This window comes from Anolis carolinensis, chromosome 5 (assembly GCF_035594765.1).
Source record: "Anolis carolinensis isolate JA03-04 chromosome 5, rAnoCar3.1.pri, whole genome shotgun sequence".
Lineage (NCBI taxonomy): Eukaryota > Metazoa > Chordata > Lepidosauria > Squamata > Dactyloidae > Anolis > Anolis carolinensis.
Window position 1 is genome coordinate 164,316,233 of NC_085845.1, and position 21,975 is coordinate 164,338,207.

Consider the following 21,975-nt stretch of genomic DNA (forward strand, 5'->3'; position numbering starts at 1 on the left):
CTGTATTTATATATGAAATTAGTTTCTAAGATCTATATTTATAGAGCAATATTGTGCACTTTAACTCTCATTTTTGTGTAATGCAAGAAATTAAACAATTCATGACAAAATCTGCCATTCACTAGTGGGTGGCATCAACCATAAATTAATAGGTTGCTGTTTTGTATTTGTGCCGTCCGCCGGACAATAAAAAACTATAAAACTGAAACGTGCTGTCCTTTATCCGGGCGAACTGCAAATCCCTATAAGCTGTCCTATAGATATTGAACGACTGAGTCTGGATAACTTCAAAAAAGGATGTTTATTCATACAAGGTTGTAAACCTGGCACAGATCTTAAAGTTGCAGAAAATGAAACAAATTTCTATAGGTTTTAGTCACAGAATTATCCCTGGTTCCAGAAGGCAAAGGTGATTATAAAACCACTATACCCTAATCACGCTGCCTATATTAGAAGGAGAAACTCTTTCCTTCCCTATCTTTACAGCAAAGATTAGTTCTAGAAGCGATGGAATAACTTTGCTCCTCTAACTAGATTTCCTATTCCAGATCAATATAATTCAATACTTATCTAATTTGGATAGGCTTAGATTGGCCTGGTTTTGAGGATGATTTGTCCCAGTTAGCCTTGCACAGCTCCAGCACGTTGGAAGACTATAGCCAGAATGAAGCTCCAAAATGGAGACTAGACCCTGGTAAAAAGGGCGGTCCTAAGATGTTGCACTCTTTGACCAATCACTGCAAAGAAAACTGCAGCCAGCTCTTGCAGATTCCAAGCCACTTTTCCTAGGCTTTTGCAGCCAGAGGCTCAAACAAAATGTAAAGGAGGGAAAGCAAACAAACGACCAATAGGTAAGGCAAACCATCGTCCTGGGGGACGGAACACTCCCCGCTAAATTCCCAGGATGTGGGAATTTACCAATCAAAAACATACAAACACCTTTGTATACACAACAATACAAACACTAGAACTTTAAACATCTCCAATAAGCAACACGAGGTCACTAATTGGTCTGTCCAAAATGGACACTTTGCCTCTGTTGCAAGTCTTTAATTGAACTTTCCTGACCTTACCGTCCGGGCAAGGAAAGGTCTTTAATACAATGCCCATGGGCCACGCATGGCGGGGCAAGTCTTTGTCCTTTAACAACACAACGTTGTTAACCTCAATGTTGTCCTGTGGGCTTTGCCAGATTCTTCTAGCTTGAAGCTGGCTTAAGTATTCGGCCTTCCACCTCTTCCAGAAGTGGTTGGCTAAGGTCTGCACATGCAAAATTGGTGCCACAGTCCGACCAAATTGACTTAATTGGCCCTCTGAGGGCTATGAACCTTTTCAATGCGTTTATGAATGATGAAGTGTCCATTCCCTCTGCAACCTCTATATAGACAGTTCGTTTTGACAAACAAGTAAACAAACCCGCCCATCTTTTGTTATTTACAACACCACCCCTGGTTTTCCTAGTGACAACCTCCCAAGGACCAAACACATCGATTCCCACATGGGAAAAGGGGGGGTCTGTCAAAGTCCTGTCCTGAGGTAACTCAGCCATCAGCTGACTCTGACAGTTACGTCTGAGTCGCCGACATTTGACACACTTAAAAATAACACTGCTGACCAAACTTTTAGCATTTACCACCCACAGGCCTTCATTTCTAAGGGTCGCCTCAGTCAGAATTCTACCCTGATGATGGATCCTTTCATGGTGATGCCGAACGAGCAGCAATGCAGTGTGACTATTAGGGGGTATGATGATGGGGTTTTTTACGCACACCTTGAGTTTAGCTTTGGCTAACCTTCCTCCAACTCTCAAAATACCCTCCTTGCCTAGAAATGGGTTTAACTCACGCAAGAAACTCCGACTGGGGGTGTCAAGCCCTTGTTCTAACCTGGCTATTTCTAGACTAAACTCATGCCTCTGAACTGACCTGAATATTACTCCCTTAGCCTTCAACATGTCCTGAACTTGCAAAGGCTGACTATCTTTGCAGACTAAGCGATGTATAAGCCTAGCAACTGCTCTAAGAAGACTGTGCCACTCCGAAAAACGTTCAAAACGGTGTGGTTCCAGGCAAGATCTTTGGCCCATCTTGATTTCTGTGGTTGATTTGCAGGCTTTCACCTCTGCACTTCGTGAGACTTGAGCATTCATAATGTCCGAAAACCTTTGCTCATCTTTCGAGAGCGCTGTGGCTTCGTCTCTCTCAGAGACTTTGAAGATGGAGGAATACTCTGGAGTTATTGCTTGGCAGTAGACCGAGATATGACTTAGGCAACTGCGCACAAGTGTAGGACGTCCACCTTTAAGCACCTGTGCTTGATTGGAGTCCAACGACGATGGTGGGTGCATCTTGTTTATGCACACTGGGCCTATGACTGTCCAGCCTAATGGCAATTGTTGTGCGATAGGTGCACCTGGAGGTCCTTTAACTTGGTCGTTCACACAGAACAAGCTCGGGCAGTCCGAGCCAAGCAAAAGGGCAATGTCCACATCTGGCCGAAAGGCTGGTATAGCATTCTTTAACCGTCGCAAATGTGGATGAGCCTCCACAACTTCTCTAGTTACAATTTGTTTTTTGTTCCGAGGGATGGAGGAACACTCAATCAGGTCTGGCAACTTGAACTGTCTCTTCTGGTCGCAAGAGGAGACAACAAAGCCAGATGCTATGCGACCCTGCAACTTCTTTTTTCCTGCACACGTAGTCATAGTGTAGTCGACCATCTTGGTTTTAAGGTCAAACATGCGGAAGAACTCTGGAGTAGCCAGGGAGGCGTCGCTCTGTGAATCCAGGGCCACATAGAGTCTCTTTCTAAGCCAAGGGCTCTTGGCTGGATATACATCCGCTAGGCAGATAGGATGACAAACTCTGTACTGGTGCGAGTCAGAACACAGCTCTGTACAGGCGACTGCTGAAACTTCCACCTGCATCTCTGGTGCGGCTGGCTTGTCGGTGTCTTCGACTGCTGACTTTTCTTTTGGTGAAGCGTTCTCTTTGGGGTGGGAGATGATATTGGAGTTGTGCATTGCGGTGCAATGCTTGAGGCTGTTGCATTTCTCACACTTGATGTTTTCTTTGCAGTTGGATGCAAAGTGTGGAGTTGCTCCGCAGCATCTAAAGCAGATACCCTGCTTTTGAACTAGCTGTTGCCTTTCTTTGTATGTCTTTCTACTAAACTCCCTGCAGTTGGCCAAGCTGTGAGGCTTTTGGTGAATAGGGCAAAGCAACTCTTTTACCTCCGACCTGGGTTCATCAGTCTTGTGTTGAGTTTCGACTGCCTTTACGCTGACAGGTCTATTGGCCTCTCTAGATGGTTTCTTGTCCACTTTAGGTGCCTTCTCTGGCTGGGTCCCTTGGTATAAGGTGGGGAGGCCCGTCTGTGGATCATTCCTTTCTCTGGCTGCCCTGGTGATGAACTGGACCAAATGAGAAAATGGAGGGTATGCCTGGGAGTGGGCCTCCTTGTAGTTGAAGACCTCCTGTCCCCAGCGTTCTTGCAAAGTGAAGGGCAGCTTGGTCAAGATCTGCCTCTGGGACAGGTGCTGATCGAGGCACTTCAAACCGGGCAGTTCTGGATTCTCCTTGGCCGACTCTAATTCCGCAAGGAGATCGCTAAGGTCCCACAAGAGTTTGAAGTCTTTGAGTTTTAAAGCTGGGAACCTTTGGAGCTTGTCCATAAGAGATGCTTCAATCTCTGTGCTGGCCCCATACCTCTGCTGCAACCTGGCCCAGGCCTTTTCCAGGGCTTTGTCGGGATCGGCTACGTGGGCTGCGTAGATCTTCTTAACTTGTGAGGATGAGGCTGGGCCCAACCATGCAGCCAGAAGAGTCAGTTCTTCCTCAGGCAATAACTTTAAGTCTCTGATTGCTCTCTGGAAGGTGGCCTTCCAGAGAAGAAATTCCTCAGGCTTGTCCGAAAACTTTTCGACACCCTTGTCCTTAAGATCTCTTCTGGGGCTTCTGATGATGGAGACAAGCTGGGACTCTGACGTCGAAGGGAACAATTGAGGAGTTTGCTGTTGTGGAGTGGACTCCCACCGTGTACCTTGCGTCAACCTTTGGCCTCTTGGAGGGATGACATCAACCACTGACGAATCGATGGTTCCCTGTGCAGCTGTCTGTAGGGGCCAACTAGCACTCGGCCTTGAGGCCCTGATTGACTGACCTAGGGTTTTAGCAGGAGGCACAGGTAGCTCGAGCAAGGGTGAGCTCCCCGCTATGACGCTCTGCTCTGCAGGAAACTCAAAAGTGACTTTGGGGCCCTGCTCTGGGTAAGGAGAGAAGTCTCCCTGTTCCTCATCCGAAAACTGGCTGTTCATGCTGCCAAGGTGCGCAAACACTTTGGCAGAAGGATCCTGTATTGGTAACTGGCTTACATTTTCTTCTGTGAGTGGCTCAATTAGGGCTTTGGCCAAAGTCTCAGCCCTTACCCTTTTGGCTGCGGCATCCATCTTTATTCTAAGCATCTCTATACGAGCCTGTTCTATTTGCATTTCGCTTTGTCTACGGGCCTGTTCTATTTGCAGTCGTTGCTCTTCTTCTTTAAAGGGAAGGGTGAGATCAGCTGCCTTAGCATCAGCCTCCGCCCCCGCTACCTTGCTCTTTAGCTCTAGACGTGCAGCCTCCTTAATGTGCAAGGCAGCTAGGGAAGAGATGGCACTCCCAGCAGCAGAAGACTTGCTAGAGTGGCTATGTTTAGATGATGCACACTCCCTTAGTTTAGATACCTGGCTAGAGCGGTTGGACTTAAGACTAAGTGCCACAGCAGGTGATTTTAAAAGATTGGTCTCATGGCTGCATAAGGAAGACTGATTTCCTTTTGGCTCAGACCTTAGATTAACAGGTGGAGAACTAAATTCCAAGGCATCTAGAATTGCCCTCACCTTATTTTCTTTCTCATTAGTGTCAGCTAAGACACTCACTATTTCTAACTCTGAATCCTTGGCGTTAATGCGCTCGAGGACCTGGACTATCTTAGACACCAAACCCCTCCAGAGACCGAAGGTCTCTTCAAGGTCTGTCTGTAATATGGATGGCACCCTTGTAAAACCCAAGCTCTCAATTCTGTCCATCAATGTTACAATTCGCTCCCATGCCGAACCTAACCTCACATGGAGGAGCTCCTTTTCATCTATTAGATGGGCTAGCATCTTGGCTGAAGGGTGCTTTATCCTTTGGGGCCTTTCATTCCTACTTTCAGCCTCAGAAGGAGGTATACCATCTGTAACATCTTGAAATTGCATAGACATTATGTATTCTTAATAGCAAGTAAATTTACAACAAAGGCAAATACAACATACCAGCAAGTAAATTTACAATAAAAGCAAATGCAATATATAATACAATGCACAACACTTAACCATAGCAATATATATCACTAAGTAACTATACTTTACAAAGATTGTGACCTTTGGCGCCAGACTTTGGTAGGCAAGCTGCAAAATGTCAACTGACAGCAACTTGCCACTTGATACCTCCCTTGCCCGAGTGACGTAAACTGCCAAAATGGCGACTTCGCCAAATTTTCAAGCACCTCGTGCTCTGCGGCTCGAGGCCTGCCGCCGAAGGAGCACCGAGGCTGGCTTTGGAAAGGAGGAGAGAAGAGACGCCTCCTCCCCGCTGTGAAGGGAGGTCACCACCGCAGGTCGATGAAGCAGGTCACCACCGCAGGACGATGAGGCAGGTCACCACCGCAGGACGATGAGGCAGGTCACCACCGCAGGACGATGAGGCAGGTCACCACCGCAGGACGATGAGGCAGGTCACCACCGCAGGACGATGAGGCAGGTCACCACCGCAGGACGATGAGGCAGGTCACCGCCGCAGGTCAATGAGGCAGGTCACCACCGCCGGACCATGAGGCAGGTCAAAGCCGGCCGAGTGCTCCGGCCGAACTCCTGATGAAGAGGCTGTCAAAGCCGGTTGAGTGCTCCGGCCGAACTCGCAGCAGCGTTGCCAGGCCTGTCCAGGTTCTAGCCTGGTTCTGGTGGGCTCCACGCCTCAGAGCCAGCCAAAGAACTGTCGCTGGTGCTCCGCGGCTCGAGGTCTACCGCCGAGGGAGCCCTGGACGTTGCTGGGAACTGCACAGCCTGTGCAAACCCAGAAAGCCACTGGGCTACGTGCGCACACGCGAGCCAAATAGCAAGGAAATAGAGCCCCACTATTTGACTCCTTCAGGTCTGAGAGCGGGCTCCACTGCCTCAGACGCTGGTAGAGTCTTTAGGTATGCAGACTGAGCTCAGGCGGAAAAGCCGCAGCCTATACTAAAACTTCCTAAACTATAAAAAACTATAAAGCCGTGCAAGCTAGCTGAAGCGGAAAAACCGCTGATCGACCTCAAAACTGTGCCGTCCGCCGGACAATAAAAAACTATAAAACTGAAACGTGCTGTCCTTTATCCGGGCGAACTGCAAATCCCTATAAGCTGTCCTATAGATATTGAACGACTGAGTCTGGATAACTTCAAAAAAGGATGTTTATTCATACAAGGTTGTAAACCTGGCACAGATCTTAAAGTTGCAGAAAATGAAACAAATTTCTATAGGTTTTAGTCACAGAATTATCCCTGGTTCCAGAAGGCAAAGGTGATTATAAAACCACTATACCCTAATCACGCTGCCTATATTAGAAGGAGAAACTCTTTCCTTCCCTATCTTTACAGCAAAGATTAGTTCTAGAAGCGATGGAATAACTTTGCTCCTCTAACTAGATTTCCTATTCCAGATCAATATAATTCAATACTTATCTAATTTGGATAGGCTTAGATTGGCCTGGTTTTGAGGATGATTTGTCCCAGTTAGCCTTGCACAGCTCCAGCACGTTGGAAGACTATAGCCAGAATGAAGCTCCAAAATGGAGACTAGACCCTGGTAAAAAGGGCGGTCCTAAGATGTTGCACTCTTTGACCAATCACTGCAAAGAAAACTGCAGCCAGCTCTTGCAGATTCCAAGCCACTTTTCCTAGGCTTTTGCAGCCAGAGGCTCAAACAAAATGTAAAGGAGGGAAAGCAAACAAACGACCAATAGGTAAGGCAAACCATCGTCCTGGGGGACGGAACAGTATTGTTAGGTTTCTGGGACTGCATGTTTTGTGTCCATTATAGCAGACTGTTCAGCAGAGTTTGACAAAAGGAACCATTCAGTCAACTGCCACTTGTACCCTGGCAATGCTTCCTCTGCCTTTTTGATAATATTTATAAAGCAAATATTATGAAAAATAAATTAACTTTCATTCAGAAGCTGTGTCTTTGTTCAGGACCCATTTGTCCTCATCGGCTGACCTGGGGTGCTTCCATACACACAGACTCTGGTGATCATAAATCATTGCTTGGTCACTGTAAGCTACAAGCAAAATTAATGCTCCACATCATTAGAGAGCATGCTTTTTCTTGGGATAAATCCCACCATGTTCTGGTTCATACACTTTCATCTTTTAAAGACATATAATTTTGACATAGTTGGCAACTCATTGGGCAGTTGGACCTATTACAAATCAACTTTAAAGATAGAAAATGGTGCTAAAAATATCTACTTATGTGGAGAGTGTATTAAAAGTCTCCTTTCAAAAAGGGTAGTCTTTTTGGAAAGAAAAACAAAGAAAGAAAAAAGCAGCACTGGCAAAACACAGGGGAATTGTGGGGAAACCAGTCATGGTGTTTCCATAATAAGTTATTATTCACACATGCTAAAAAAATTATACTGTGCAGTTATTATGCTTGCATACCCTGTAACTGTGACAAGTGTGGCCAAGAAAATCAGAGTGTTCAAGATGACAAGCATTTGTAATGAGAAAGAATACTCTCATTCCTTCTCATTCAATCTGCAGCAAATTGCTTTTGCCTGAACCTTTTGAGAAGGTATGTTCTCTGTTTGCTGCTGAGTTAATTGAATATAAACTACATTTGGGACGCCAGATCTGGCCACGGCAGTCCACAGCTTGGTTACATCTTGTCTGGACTATTGCAATGCTCCCTACATGGGGCTGCCTTTGAAGGTAGTTCGGAAGCTGCAATTAGTTCAGAGATCAGTAGCCAGGTTACTAACTGGAGCGCTGTACTGGGAGAGAACCACTCGCATGTTACGGCAGCTCCACTGTCTGCTGGTCTGCTTCTGGGCTAAATTCAAAGTTCTGGTTATTACCTATAAAGCCCTAAACGGTTTGAGCCCAGACTATTTGAAAAACTGTGTATTTGTATACAAACTAGCATGAGCACTCTGGTCTGCGGAGAAGGTCTTGCTCTCGGTCCCATCCCTATCGCAAGCTGGGAATGAGGGCGGGGGGGGGGGGGCTTCTCTGTGGTTGCTCCCCGCCTCTGAAACTTCCTCTCTAAAGAACTAAAAATGCCCCGCTCACTCCTCTCTTTTAAAAAACTTTTAAAAACTTGTTTGTGCACTCTAGCCTATGGAGAGGAGCACTAGTACATCTTTATATATATCCTTGCCTAGACATCGGACACCTACCTCAGCCCGCTGGATGTCTGAAATCATCTTATCCTTTTAATGCATTTAGCTTAATTTGTATGAGTTTATGTGTTATATTATGTTTATTTAAGTTTAATTTTTGGTTATTCTTTCATTGAGATTGTTTTATCCATTGTTTTTGACTTGATTTGTTGTTTCTCTGTTTTCGGCATTGAATGTTTGCCATTTTTGTTACTCATTGGAAAGTGCCCTGAGTCCTCTCTGGGAGATAGGGTGGGTTACAAATAAATTATTATTATTATTATTATTATTATTATTATTATTATTATTATTATTACACAGCAAACAAGATAGATATGCTGGTATTTCATATCAAAAATCACAAGTTGAACACTTCCCAAGTGTCTAGGACTGTGTGATGTATTTTCGGATGATGCGCGCAGATCCCAGCAGGGTGGCCTTTTGCAGTTGGCAGATCATAATTTTGTCAATGTCTATTGTTTCCAAATGCTGGCTGAGATCTTTTGGCACGGCACCCAGTGTGCCGATCACCACCGGGACCACCTGCACTGGTTTCTTCCAGAGTCTTTGAAGTTCAATCTTGAGGTCCTGATGATGATGATGATGATGATGATGATGATGATGATTATTATTATTATTATTATTATACATTTGCATATTGAATTCAGTTTGTAGCCATGGAAGTACGTAGAGTATAATAGAAAGAGAAGTAGTTTTAGGTGTTCACAGAGTGTGTGTGTCTTGGAATATATTCTCTGCAATTATGGGGTAGTACTATATTGTTCTCCTGCCAATCTAGAAGTTCGAAAACATGCAAATGTGAGTAGATCAATAGGTACCGCTCCGGCAGGAAGGTAACAGCACTCCATGCAGTCATGCCGGCCACATGATCTTGGAGGTGTCTACGGACAACGCCGGCTCTTCGGCTTAGAAATGGAGATGAGCACCAACCCCCAGAGTTGGTCACGACTGGACTTTTTGTCAGGGGAAAACCTTTACCTTTTACTATATTGTTGATACCGTAAATCCCAACATGCCTTATTCACCATGGACTATCATGGCACAGTTTATGGAAAATGCTGGCTTTGAAAACATTAGAGGACCATGAGTTTCCCACCCTGCTCTCCTATAGGTTCTAATTAAAAGGCAGATTTTTAATTGAATGTGTTGCTAATTTTTCCCAGAAGGACTTTGTGTCCTTTAATAGCTATAAGACATTCAAGAAAAGTAGTCTTTCTAGACATAGAGTCCTAATGACAGAAGATCTACACCTACTGAATTTTGTTTATCATGCAGTTTCTTTAGAGATATGGCACTACTGTTAAGCAAAGAGCTGGCAGAAACCTTTGCTGAAACCTTTTTCCCATACCCAAAACTACAAAGCCCTTCCATTTATATATTTATTTAATCTAATTTATCCTGCAGGCTTGAGGAAGTAATCATATTTTAACTATGATATAAAGTATTTTCTTGAAGTGTCTCCATGTGTGTAATTAATGTTTCAACAAGAACATGATTTGTTTGAAAACCTCCTTTAATTTAACCAGGAAACCAAGATTAGGCATATATAAATTCAGTCTGTGTTTTCTTACAACAGACTTTTGTAGACAAAAGAAAGATACCCACATTTAAAAGCAAAAATCTTCCTTTCAATTAGCTCTTTAATCATGTGTGCTCCCTTAAAAACAAAACAAAACACTGTACTGTACTGCACTGCATGGGAAAAGCAATAAATACCCCCTACTCTGAACTGTAGAGAAGCCTTTTGGTCCATCAGCAAGAAAGATGATATTTAAATATTCTTTCCTCGGGCAAGTTTCCCTCTTCCCTAAAGATTTATGTCCTTGGATTTGGCATGCCTTCACTACTTGTTGATGTATGTCAGATCAACAAAGCTTGAACTTCATCCCAAAACTAAGCCAAAGAGTGAGTGAGCTGCTTTGCTTTCTAGTTCAGAGGCAAAGTCATTAGAAAACCTGGCTGGCTCCCCAGAAACACAAAAAACCCTCTCTACCTCTGAGCATAATAATACAACACCAAAGGCCTGTAAAATGGGATATTTGACAACTAGCAATGCTTCTCAGCTGAAAAAGAGTTCTGTGATGCTTTAAAGACTGATTAATTTGTCTTTGCAAAAGTTTTTCTTTGCCTATAATTTCCATATGTGGCATTTAAATGTATTCTGGAAGCTATATTACTTAATGAATTACAAGGGGGAACCGTTTCTATTTTCTAATATCTATCCCTGGTAAAACACTGTCCTTTCTTGTCCCTGCTGTCTTTTGGAAAGATGCTGAAGATGCCTTTTAAAAAAAAACATATTATGAATGTGGACCAGCTGTCTGTAGACTAGTTCTGATTTTGTTTCTGCTTCCCCCATATCTCAAGGACACAAAGCCATTCTGGAAAAAGTTAGGAACACATTCAGTGGTATGGTTAGGACAGCTATGAGGACAGCTTTAGGTTCTCCACTGTCTTACCATGCCAGCCTAAAGCTCTGTGCCTGAACCTTGGCATTGGCACTAGAGTTTAATTAAGCAAGAGAGAAAAAGTCCTAACAATTCAATGTCTGTCATCATAAAATAGCAGTCAGATTGGGTTCTTTATAACTGGATCAGATCTTGACACCTGTACAAGATCAGGCCAATGGCTTTCTCAAAACAAGATGCCGATGTTTCAGTTTGCAGGTCAATAAGCATCACTTATTTTTCCTGACAGTTGAACTGGTTCCCAAGCAATGTGTTTGTAAAGAGACCTTGAGCCAAGAATCTAACTTACTGTGGTCATTAAACATTCCAAGGTACTTTCCATGCGAGTAAACCCATTATTTCCAGTGTTTTGGCTGAAATCCCAGTTTGAATGATTGAGTCCTGTCTACCTGAGTTTCTCTTGTTCAGTGGCATGTAGCAATATTCTATCACTGTTGTAAACTTGTGGAATCATTATATATTGTATACAGCCACCATAGCCTAGAATGAGATGCCTCCAAAAATACTGATAAAAGACTTAATCTGTTAACTATCCAGAAAATACATGGAAAAGAGGCAGCAGAATCATCACATCTGCAAAGATCTGTTGTGTCATATTAGCTGAGGATGGTTTAATCCATGAAGCAAGGCCTCCTTTGTGTTCTCTATTGCACTATTCATTGTAATGCCTGTCTGTTATTATACAAGAAAGAAAAAATAGTAGATGCATTCATAATGAAAATGAACATTCTAACCCAAATTGTATATTTATGTCACAAATGTGACAGATTCAAGTGATGTCTTAAACTGCATGTGTGAAAATACAAGAAAGACAATTTGAGAAATTCCTGATTTAAATCCCACTTCAACCATAAACTCACTAATTAATCATTGGAAAGTCATACTACCTCATACCTGAAAAATAGAAAGAATAATGTGAAACTTCCTTTAATACCTGTAGTGATTACTGAGATTGGTATGTGAAATACATATCAATATTCTGTAACTGCGATACTGATGACAATGGGATGAAAACGATTATCTACATCATCACATCATCATTATGAATGCTTCAAATAATGAATTCCTTTGTAGCCATGGTTCCTAAGTGGTACCCAAGAACTAAAATATGGTCCATGGCCTCACAGTTACTACACTGTTACAGTGAGAGAGACTGGTATTGCAAAACCCTCTTATAGTCCCAAGGCAACAGGGATGTCGGGAGGGGAGAGGCTGACTAACCATGAAAGGCACAACAAGCCTCCTGACTGCTGCTTCTCCTCCTCGTCCCTGCCTTTGAGCAGAGCCATTCCAAGAGCGCCTGGAAGTGGGGTCTTTGCCTTGGTGTCTTTGTTTTTATGCCTGTTCCTGGGGTTATTTGAGTTACTGGTTCATAAAATTGCATTGGAGAGACCACACCAACTCTAGATTATTAAATATGGTTTTCTGTGGGCGAGCAGGTGGCGACTACTGGATGGCATATGTTCTGTATCAGAAACTAGAGCTGATGAGATCTATCCAATGCAATTTTCTGAATCAGCTCCCCAAATAACCAAACTGAATCTAAAATTGACCAAAAACCGATGCGTAACCCTTTTGGTATTAATGTTGGAGAGTGGTCCATGGACAAAGTGGTCCCTGATCAAGTGGTCCCTGATCAAAAAAAGGTTGGGAACCACTGCTCTGTAGCCCAAATGGTAAACTCTGACCTTTAACCTGTGCAATTCATCAAATCTTCCCATAAGGAGAGATTGAAATTTCTATATAAATCTAAGTATAGTAACTATAATCAGAAAATAAGTCTGGGAATGGATTGATGTGCACCAGAAAACCATATTTTGCTGTTACTGGGTTAAATTTGAAGACCATCCTCCGTTACTAGTTAATACAAATCCTTTTTTTTAACACTTCAAATCACACATACAAATTTATCTTCTGTTATTTTTATACTAGCTGTGCCCGGCCACGTGTTGCTGTGGCGAAGTATGGTGGTATGGGAAATAAAGTATTGAAGAATTGGTGGTAGTTAAGGTAAAGGGTAAAGGTTTTACCTTACATTAAGTCCATTATAAATGGATTTATTATTATTATTATTATTGACACAACGACGTTGTATGACACAGCAAACAAGATAGATATGCTGGGTTTTGTTTCACAAAATCACAAGTCGAACACTTCCCAAGTGTCTAGGACTGTGTGATGTATTTTCGGATGATGGGTGCAGATCCCAGCAGGGTGGCTTTTTGCAGTTGGCAGATCGTGATTTTGTCAATGTCTATTGTTTCCAAATGCCGGCTGAGATCTTTCGGCACGGCACCCAGTGTGCCCATCACCACCAGGACCACCTGCACTGGTTTCTGCCAGAGTCTTTGCAGTTCAATCTTGAAGTCCTGATAGCGGCTGAGTTTTTCCTGTTGTTTTTCGTCAATGCGACTGTCACCTGGGATGGCAACATCAATGATCCAAACCTTGTTCTTTTCCACAACTGTGATGTCTGGTGTATTGTGTTCCAGAACTTTGTCAGTCTGGATTCGGAAGTCCCACAGTATCTTTGCGTGCTCATTCTCCAATACTTTTGCAGGTTTGTGATCCCACCAGTTCTTTGCTGCTGGCAGGTGGTACTTGAGGCATAAGTTCCAATGAATCATTTGGGCCACATAGTTGTGCCTCTGTTTGTAGTCTGTCTGTGCAATTTTCTTACAGCAGCTGAGGATATGATCAATGGTTTCATCTGTTTCCTTGCACAGTCTGCATTTTGGGTCATCAGCTGATTTTTCGATCTTGGCCTTAATTGCATTTGTCCTGATGGCTTGCTCCTGGGCTGCAAGGATCAGGCCTTCTGTCTCCTTCTTCAGGGTCCCATTTGTGAGCCAGAGCCAGGTCTTCTCCTTATCAGCTTTTCCTTCAATTTTGTCAAGGAACTTTCCATGCAATGTTTTGTTGTGCCAGTTGTCAGCTCTAGTTTGTAGTGTGGTTTTCTTGTACTGGTTTTTTGTCTGCTGTGCTTTGAGGAGTTTCTGATTTTTGACTTCAATCAAAGCAGGTTCTTCACTTTGCTTGACATATTCTGCCAGGGCATGTTCTTCTTCTTTGACTGCTTGTTTTACTTGTAGGAGTCCTCTGCCCCCTGATCTTCTAGGCAGATATAGCCGGTCAACATCACTGCGAGGGTGCAGTGAATGATGAATGGTCATGAGTTTTCTTGTTTTTCTGTCCAAATTGTCCAGTTCCATCTGTGTCCAGTTTATGATGCCAGCAGTATATCTTATGACAGGTATGGCCCAGGTGTTTATGGCCTTGATGGTGTTGCCTCCATTGAGCTTGCTTTTGAGAATTTTTCTGACCCTTTGTGTGTATTCTTTGCTGACCACAGTTTTCACATGTTCATGCTTGATGTTGTCCAGCTGTAATATGCCCAGATATTTATAGGCCTCTGGCTGGTGACACTTTATTGTTTGGCCATTGGGCATATTTATGCCCTCACTTTCAATGATTTTTCCCTTCTTCAATGCCACTGTCGAACATTTGTCATCATTATTATTATTATTATTATTATTATTATTATTATTATTATTATTATTATTGAGAGGCTGGGTGGCCATCTTTTGGGTGTGCTTGGATTGTGTCCTCCATGGCAGAATTGGGTTGGACTGGATTACCACAGTAATTATTTCAGATTAAAGTAGAATCTCACTTATCCAACATTCGCTTATCCAGTGTTCTGGATTATCCAGCGCAGTCTGCCTTTTAGTAGTCAATGTTTTTGTAGTCAATGTTTTAAATTCATTGTGATATTTTGGTGGTAAATTTGTAAATACAGTAATTACAACATAGCATTACTTAGCATTGAACTATTTTTTCTGTCAAATTTGTTGTAAAACATGTTTGGCGCTTAATTTGTATAATCATTACCTAATTTGATGTTTAATCAGCTTTTCCTGAATCCGTTCTTATTATCCAACATATTCACTTATCCAACATTCTAACGGCCTGTTTATGTTGGATAAGTGAGACTCTACTGTATATTTATAATCTCTGTTTAGAACTGGATTATATGAGGTCCCTTCTTCACAGCTGTATAAAATGCACACTGAAGTGGATTATATGGCAGTGTGGAGTCAAGATAATCCAGTGCCAAGCAGATAATATAAGATTCTAAATGGGTTATATAGCTGTGTGGAAGGGCCTTGAGTCTACACTGCCAAATAATCCAGTGCAAATTAGATAATCTGTGGAAGAGGCCTAAGTGAGGCCTAACTGTGCCTGTCCCCTGGGCTGAGTAGGTTGCTAGGAGACCAAGTGGGCGGAACTTAGCCTTGTAACTGGCAGCAATTGGATAAAAACAATTATTCCTCTCTCTCTAATTAGGACTTTATTTTTCTTTTCTTTTTGTTGTATCAACCTAGAGCCGTGGATGGTGGGTTGTGTTGTCAAATTTTGAGGTTGGGGGGCCTGTAGTTTTGTTGTTTTGTCCGCTGCCCTGATGCCATCACTCTTTTATATATATAGATTATCCTTCTTTTCTTCACCAGAATGCAATGCTTTCTGTCAACAGTGCCACAGAATGCAATATACTAATTTATAAGGCCATTTTAGCTGGATGTTGTGCATTGTCAGCAACTGTTTTAATAAAATGACTTTTCTGTTATCTGAAATTAGGTATTACTATGAATCAGTCAGGTCACCATAATTCAAAACCACTCACTAAGGTTTTATATTGAGCTACATGTTTCTATTGGCAGTTACAAGTAATTGCTGGAGTGTAGTAGGCTGTAACAAATTAAATATCATGTTTGCAAAATCTGCAATCCATAACATCTGGTCACCAGAAAGTATAATTTGCCAAATAAATACTAGTAGTGTTAAAATACAGAGAACTTTAATATGCAACATGTCTACGCTCCAAATCCCTGTCTGAACATTTATTGAAACACCAAGTAATGATGACATGTTTAAATAAGCAGTTTTTTTGCAGCTGTTAACAGCATGATCATAAGATTCCTGGTTTATACCACTAGCCGGGACAGAGTCATTCTTAAAACCCGCACATTGGCAGATTGCTACAGTATGCTAACATAACAATGACCTTAAAAAAAAAATCAGGGTTGGCACATATGATTCTGGTTTTTTACTTTGCTCTAAGGCAGTGGTTCTCAACCTGTCAGATCACAGGTGTTCTGGCCTACAACTCCCAGAAATCCCAGCCAGTTTGCAAGCTGTTAGGATTTCTGGAAGTTGAAGGCCAAAACATCTGGGGACCCACAGGTTGAGAGCCACTGCTCTAAGGTATAAGGACTATAGAAGCATTTGTACAGCATGGAATCACATGGGTGAGGTGAGCATAGAAATGGCAATTGCTTCACAATCAAGGTAACACCCAGGGCCAATTAAAAGTAGGGACCAAGAAATGAGAGTAATACTTTTCAGCATCTAAAACTAGCTAGCTGCACCACTTTTTCCAGTGCAATACCTAACACTGGTTGAGTGACTGTTGTCTTGGGGGTTACACTGTTTTTAACACTGGCATTCTAAATATATACTTTGGAGAAGTCGCTAATGGGAAAATGAGGAACAGGAGTGGAAATAGGTAAGGAACGATTATCTGGATGGAAATACCATTTGTCAAGTGCTTGCCAGCAACCTGTAAAAAGTCTACTGTTAGTTTTTTTTTGTAAGTATTTAATATCTTAATGAACTCACCTCTCCTCCAGTGCAAGGGAAATGACTAGAGTACCTTGAAGTGCAAATGGCCCCTTTCTTGGTTACATCATCATCAAGCCCAAAGGTTGCTGAGCAGTTAGTGGAATAATATTTGTAAGGCGTCCATGTTTTTCCAAAATCCTGAGATCGTTCCAAAACCATGGCTGCTGGTCTTGGTGACTTAAACACCATGATTAAATGGGTGAAATAAAATTCAGATTCCAGGTTCAGTTGGATTTTCTCTCCGTGCAGCCCCTGTGCTGATTGCCACCATGTATAGGGCAACTTGAAAGAAGAGTCAACCATGGCAGAAGGCGGGTGAGACAGATGGGCATGCATTGAGTTGCATTTGCTACACTTAAGCCATTTACACATGAGGTCTGCATCCTCACTGTAAGAACAGTAAAGTTCTGTGGAGTTACTTCCACAGCTTGTATCTGTCCACAATTTACGTCCATATCCTAGGTTTCCCATTCGAGGATTGCATGCTTTCTCACAGTGCGACCCAGCTCCAATGGGACTGCTCAGTCCTGAATAAGAAGAAAAAGCAATAATTATAACACAGCATTTTAATCAACAACTGTACCTAATCAACACTGGATGTTTTGGCTTTCTAATCTCCCATTAGAAAGAAGATGAAGTTAAATTTTGGCTTGATGTGGTGAGAGTTTAAGGCAAGCAAGTTATATTGTTATCATCAGAACAAGTCTTTATTCATATATGTACGTAATATGGGGATAATCATATTGACATACTTTGCAGGGCTACTATACTTGAGACTTAATGTCTATGAAATGCTTCAGACATTTGAAAATTCTATACAGGGTGTTTGAAAAAGAACTCCCTATTCATCATTTAATTTCAATGGTGAATAGGGAGTTCTTTTTCAAACACCCTGTATACTGTATACTATCCTGACATTAGCTGAATTAAAATTGAATAAGACTATTCCAGACTCGTATCTTCCAAAGTCTTTTTGAAAAAGAAGGGGCAGACATAGACACTCATCCTTCACCTTCTGACTATTAATGCCGCAAAATATTTAATAGCAGTTCCACCTCAATAATATAGAGAAACCTAAATTTAATCGTGAATTCCACATAGAAGAGATTTGCTGAATGGCTATTGGATACATCATCACTTACTTACCATCGATTTATTTGGTCTAATCAAATTTGAACTAAAAACTAGATTTGGGCCAAAGGATTCTAATATCCCTTGACTTAAGAAGCCTTTTATTCTTGGGAAGTAGTTCACTGAATGTATCGCTAAATGTGACCTGATAGTTCTATATCATACAAGAGTGATCAACTGAAAAAGTGTTCTGAAAACCTGCTAAACTTCCAGTAGATAATTATGAAGTTGAAAAGTTTTGATGGGAATGTTTAAAGACTCATCTCAAGAAACCTTCAGGAGGCAGTGACTCCAACCCAGGAATATTATATTATAAAAGAGATCATAGCAACTAAGTGTTGGATCAAGACAATAAGAGGGTAGGGTTCAAATACTTGCTTGGGCATGGAAACCCACTGGGTGACTTTAGGTAAGTTGCATTCTCCCAGCCCCAGAGGAAGGCAAAAGCAACCCTCCTCTGAATGAATCTTTCCAAGAAGATTCTTTCATAAAGTCAACATAAATTGGAGTTGACTTGAAGGCCTCTAGCAGTGGTTCTCAACTTGTGGGTTCCAGGTGTTTTGGTCTACAATTCCTAGAAATCCCAGCCAGTTTACCAGCTGTTAGGATTTCTGGGAGTTGAAGGCCAAAACATCTGGGGATCCACAGGTTGAAAACCACTGGCCTATAGTAATAGAAACAATGTTAGTATGTTGTAGCAAGTTTTGTGGCACTTTTAACAGCTTCTCGTGGACTTCTGCTCATTGATAGTTCTGGCAAATGTATCTGATCAAGGGGACTGAAGCCCACAAAAGCTTATGCCAAATCAAACTTGTTATTCTTCATGTTGCAAGATTCTTTTTGTTTATATTTAAACAGCATTTGGCCATACACTTTTTACAAAATATTTCCTTTTCCACCCTCTTCTTTATGTGTCTCATTCATTTTATGCATCTTTTCTATGCAAAGCTCATTTGAAATAATTAAATCTGCTTAGGACCATGATATAAATATACTGTAATAAATATAAGCGGAATGTTGGTTGCAAACCTCAAGCCCAAGTGAAAAGAGCACACTTATGCCAACTAAAGTAAACAAATACTAACATTTAGAGCATTTTGAAGTGCTATACAAACATTAATCTGCAGGGCTCTCCTAAGAAGCAAGGAAGTAAGTTCTTATCATGTGTCTTATCAGCTAGACATGCCATATATTGCCTTCATTTACATGGTGGCTCCTAAGAATCTTCAATCTCATTATGCCAGTTACCTGCTAAATAAACAACTGAATGTTTACTGCAGTACATTTCTCAACTGTATGTTATATTGTGAAACAAAACATAAAGTAGAAAAATGCCTCTATATAACTCTTAACAAGAAGCCATGCACATTCTTTTAGTCTGAACAGGTACTACAAACAGTGTGCAGTCTGATAAACAGTTTAATTCTTTGAGAAGCTTAGATTTTAACACCAAATAATGAACTCTATAGGGGAAAACAATTTGAAAATGTTCAGTATCAACTGAATACTCCACTTGATGAAACATGAATATTGTTAAAAATAAAGCCACTGTTGTGATTTCTCAAAGAATCTGGCAAAATGTAATATTTTTCAGTTCTAAACATATTCATATTAACTTTGGGTCAAGTAATATCTTCCATTTAGCTTCATGATTAGTGGTGATTCAGTGCCATGGAGTCAAAGACAACTTTGCTTGTAGGAACTGTTTTAGCCAAAATAACACAATATATTTTCTATGACATCTGACATTGCTGTCCATTTTTTCATTTGTAATTTTCATGCATGTAATACAAAGAAGAACACCGAGCAAAGGATGCAGATGACACTCATTTATACAGTTAAGACACTTTTCTGGCATTGCAATGTTTGCTACTAGATTATTCCAAAATCTGGAAGTTTGCAAAATACTCTTCTTACCCTGCCAATTGCACGATCATGAAAGACATCTTCTGTTCTCGGAGATGTCCTGCTCTTCCTATCTCCCTGCCTCTCTGTCTCTTACTTGATATTTATGGTTAACTGCTCACCACCTCTCAGCCTGCATACAGTAAATGTCACTGAACAAAAATCTGTCGTAATGACAAGAGCATACAAGGCTCAGCATGACTCACCTGTAAAACATTCAGGACTAAATTGTATGCTTCCTGCTGGAGCACTTTTTGGCCAAACTATTCTTGCCTTTGCAATATTTCATCAAACATTTTACAAGCATATGGTATGAAATTAACATCAAATGCTAATAATTAGATTTTTATACTGGAGATGTTAATTTAATTCATATGTATGGCCAGAAATTTCAAAAGTATTTCTGAGAAAAAAAAAACCCTCATTTTTATCTGCTATGAATGTTTTACTAAACAAAGTAAATAGATGAGCCAACCTGGACACAGCGTATTATTTGAGAACACAGAGATGCTGGACCACTCTAACAACCACCATGTCAGACTACACAGAGAAGCCATTGAAATCCACAAGCATGTGGGCAATTTCAACAGAAAGGAGGAAACCATGAAAATGAACAAAATCTGGCTACCAGTCCCTTTCGGAGCAAGAAGGGCAGAATATAAATGTTTTAAATAAATAAATAAATATGTAAAAACTCCAAAATCAGGACAGTAAATAAAGAATAACACTTAAAAACAGGGGAATTCCAAACAAGAAATAATCAGGGCCAGCTAATCCCCTCCCAACAAAGGATTCTCCCAGGCAGGAAGCAGCCAGCCTTTGAAGCTGCAAGCCTATTTTGTGATAATCAAGGTGATCAATTGCAACATTCACACTTGCCTCAAACAGACAAGAGTTCTCTCTCCCGCTCTGGACATTCCACAGATAGATAAACCCCACTTGCATAGTTTCCAACAGACCTAATAGCCTCTGAAGATGCCTGCCATAGATGTGGGTGAAATAGACATAGATATCAGGAGAGAATGCTTCTGGAACATAGCCATACAGCCCGGAAAACTCACAGCAACTCAAAAGAAATAAAATTACTAATTGAATGATTATCTCTGCCTTCTATTCAATAATTGTGTTATATTTCACTGGTGGCATTGACAACAGATAAATATGGCATATACAATGCAAAGAAGAGATCTTTGATCTTCTGGATGTCTTTGAACTCCAACTCCCACCATTCTTCACTGCTGAATATTCTGGCAAGGGTTAAAGGGAGTTGCAGTTTAACGTTGTGCGGGGGGCACAGTTTTTCCAAATACCTCAATACCTAAAAGAATAAAGTGGGGGGCAGTTTCAACCACAGAAAGGTATGGGTGGATTGTATCTTCAATCTTCCATTCCATTTTCCTGTTTTAGGCTCATGCCATGACCTTTGGTCAGAAGGACCATGGTACAGACATCAGTGATATCAGTGGTAAAGGTTTGTCCGGTTCAGATGTTATCATGTTTAAGATCTGTGAGTTACATTTCTTGCTCATAACAATAGTATCAGTCAATTCTGAAAGAATGTAGGTGTTCAACTTTCCCATCACAGTAAGATATGAATCAATGATGGTAAATGATACACATGTGGATGTTATTCCATTACACACTGAGGAATAGTTCTTCTAATGCAGTGTATGTTATGGTCCTTGTCCTATTTGGATCCCTCTGATAGAGCAAAATATATACAGTTCAAGTATTCCACAACTAAGCTGTTCACATGTGACTTTGATGATTGGCTGAATATGCTTGCAATAATGTGAAGTTGTGGATTCAGGGCTATTTCATTCAAAGGATTACCAGAGGGGGACATATGTTCACAAGAATAATTCTCAGAAAGCATATCACCTTTGAAAACCCCACTATTTTAGTTGCCTTTAAATAGCTTCCTGCTGCTTCTCCTCCTTAAACAATTACAGTATTTAGTTACTATTGGCATGATCATGGCCTTTGTAGAAAGAAAATCTCCCTTCCTGCATTGTTCAGATAGTTTTAGGTCACATTTTGACCAAATGAAATCAGTGGGAAAAATTAGACATGACTGACTCACATCGCATTGATTTCTATAGAACTACAACATGACTCACATACAACTCAAAATATTTAGCTTTCTTTAAAAGCACACCAAATCTTCTCATACTTTGAAAGGACATTTTATTTAATCCTGAACATGTCATTTGACTAAACTAAATACATATTATTGGTCATAGAATGATGATGATGATGATGATGATGATGATGATGATAATAATAATAATAATAGTAAAAGTTTTCCCTTGACATTAAGTCTTGTGTCC

General features: G+C 41.2%; 1 protein-coding gene across 3 annotated transcripts in view; it reads right to left on the reverse strand.

The window, feature by feature from the left end:
- ntn4 (netrin 4) overlaps positions 1-21,975 on the reverse strand; it is an 89,209-nt gene that overhangs the window by 30,649 nt on the left and 36,585 nt on the right. For all 3 annotated transcript variants that reach the window (XM_062982824.1, XM_062982823.1, XM_062982822.1), the window contains exon 2: positions 16,607-17,136. In XM_062982824.1, coding sequence (XP_062838894.1) covers positions 16,607-17,080 — 474 coding nt within the window. In that variant the 5' untranslated portion in view covers positions 17,081-17,136. The remainder of the gene's footprint in view (positions 1-16,606; positions 17,137-21,975) is intronic.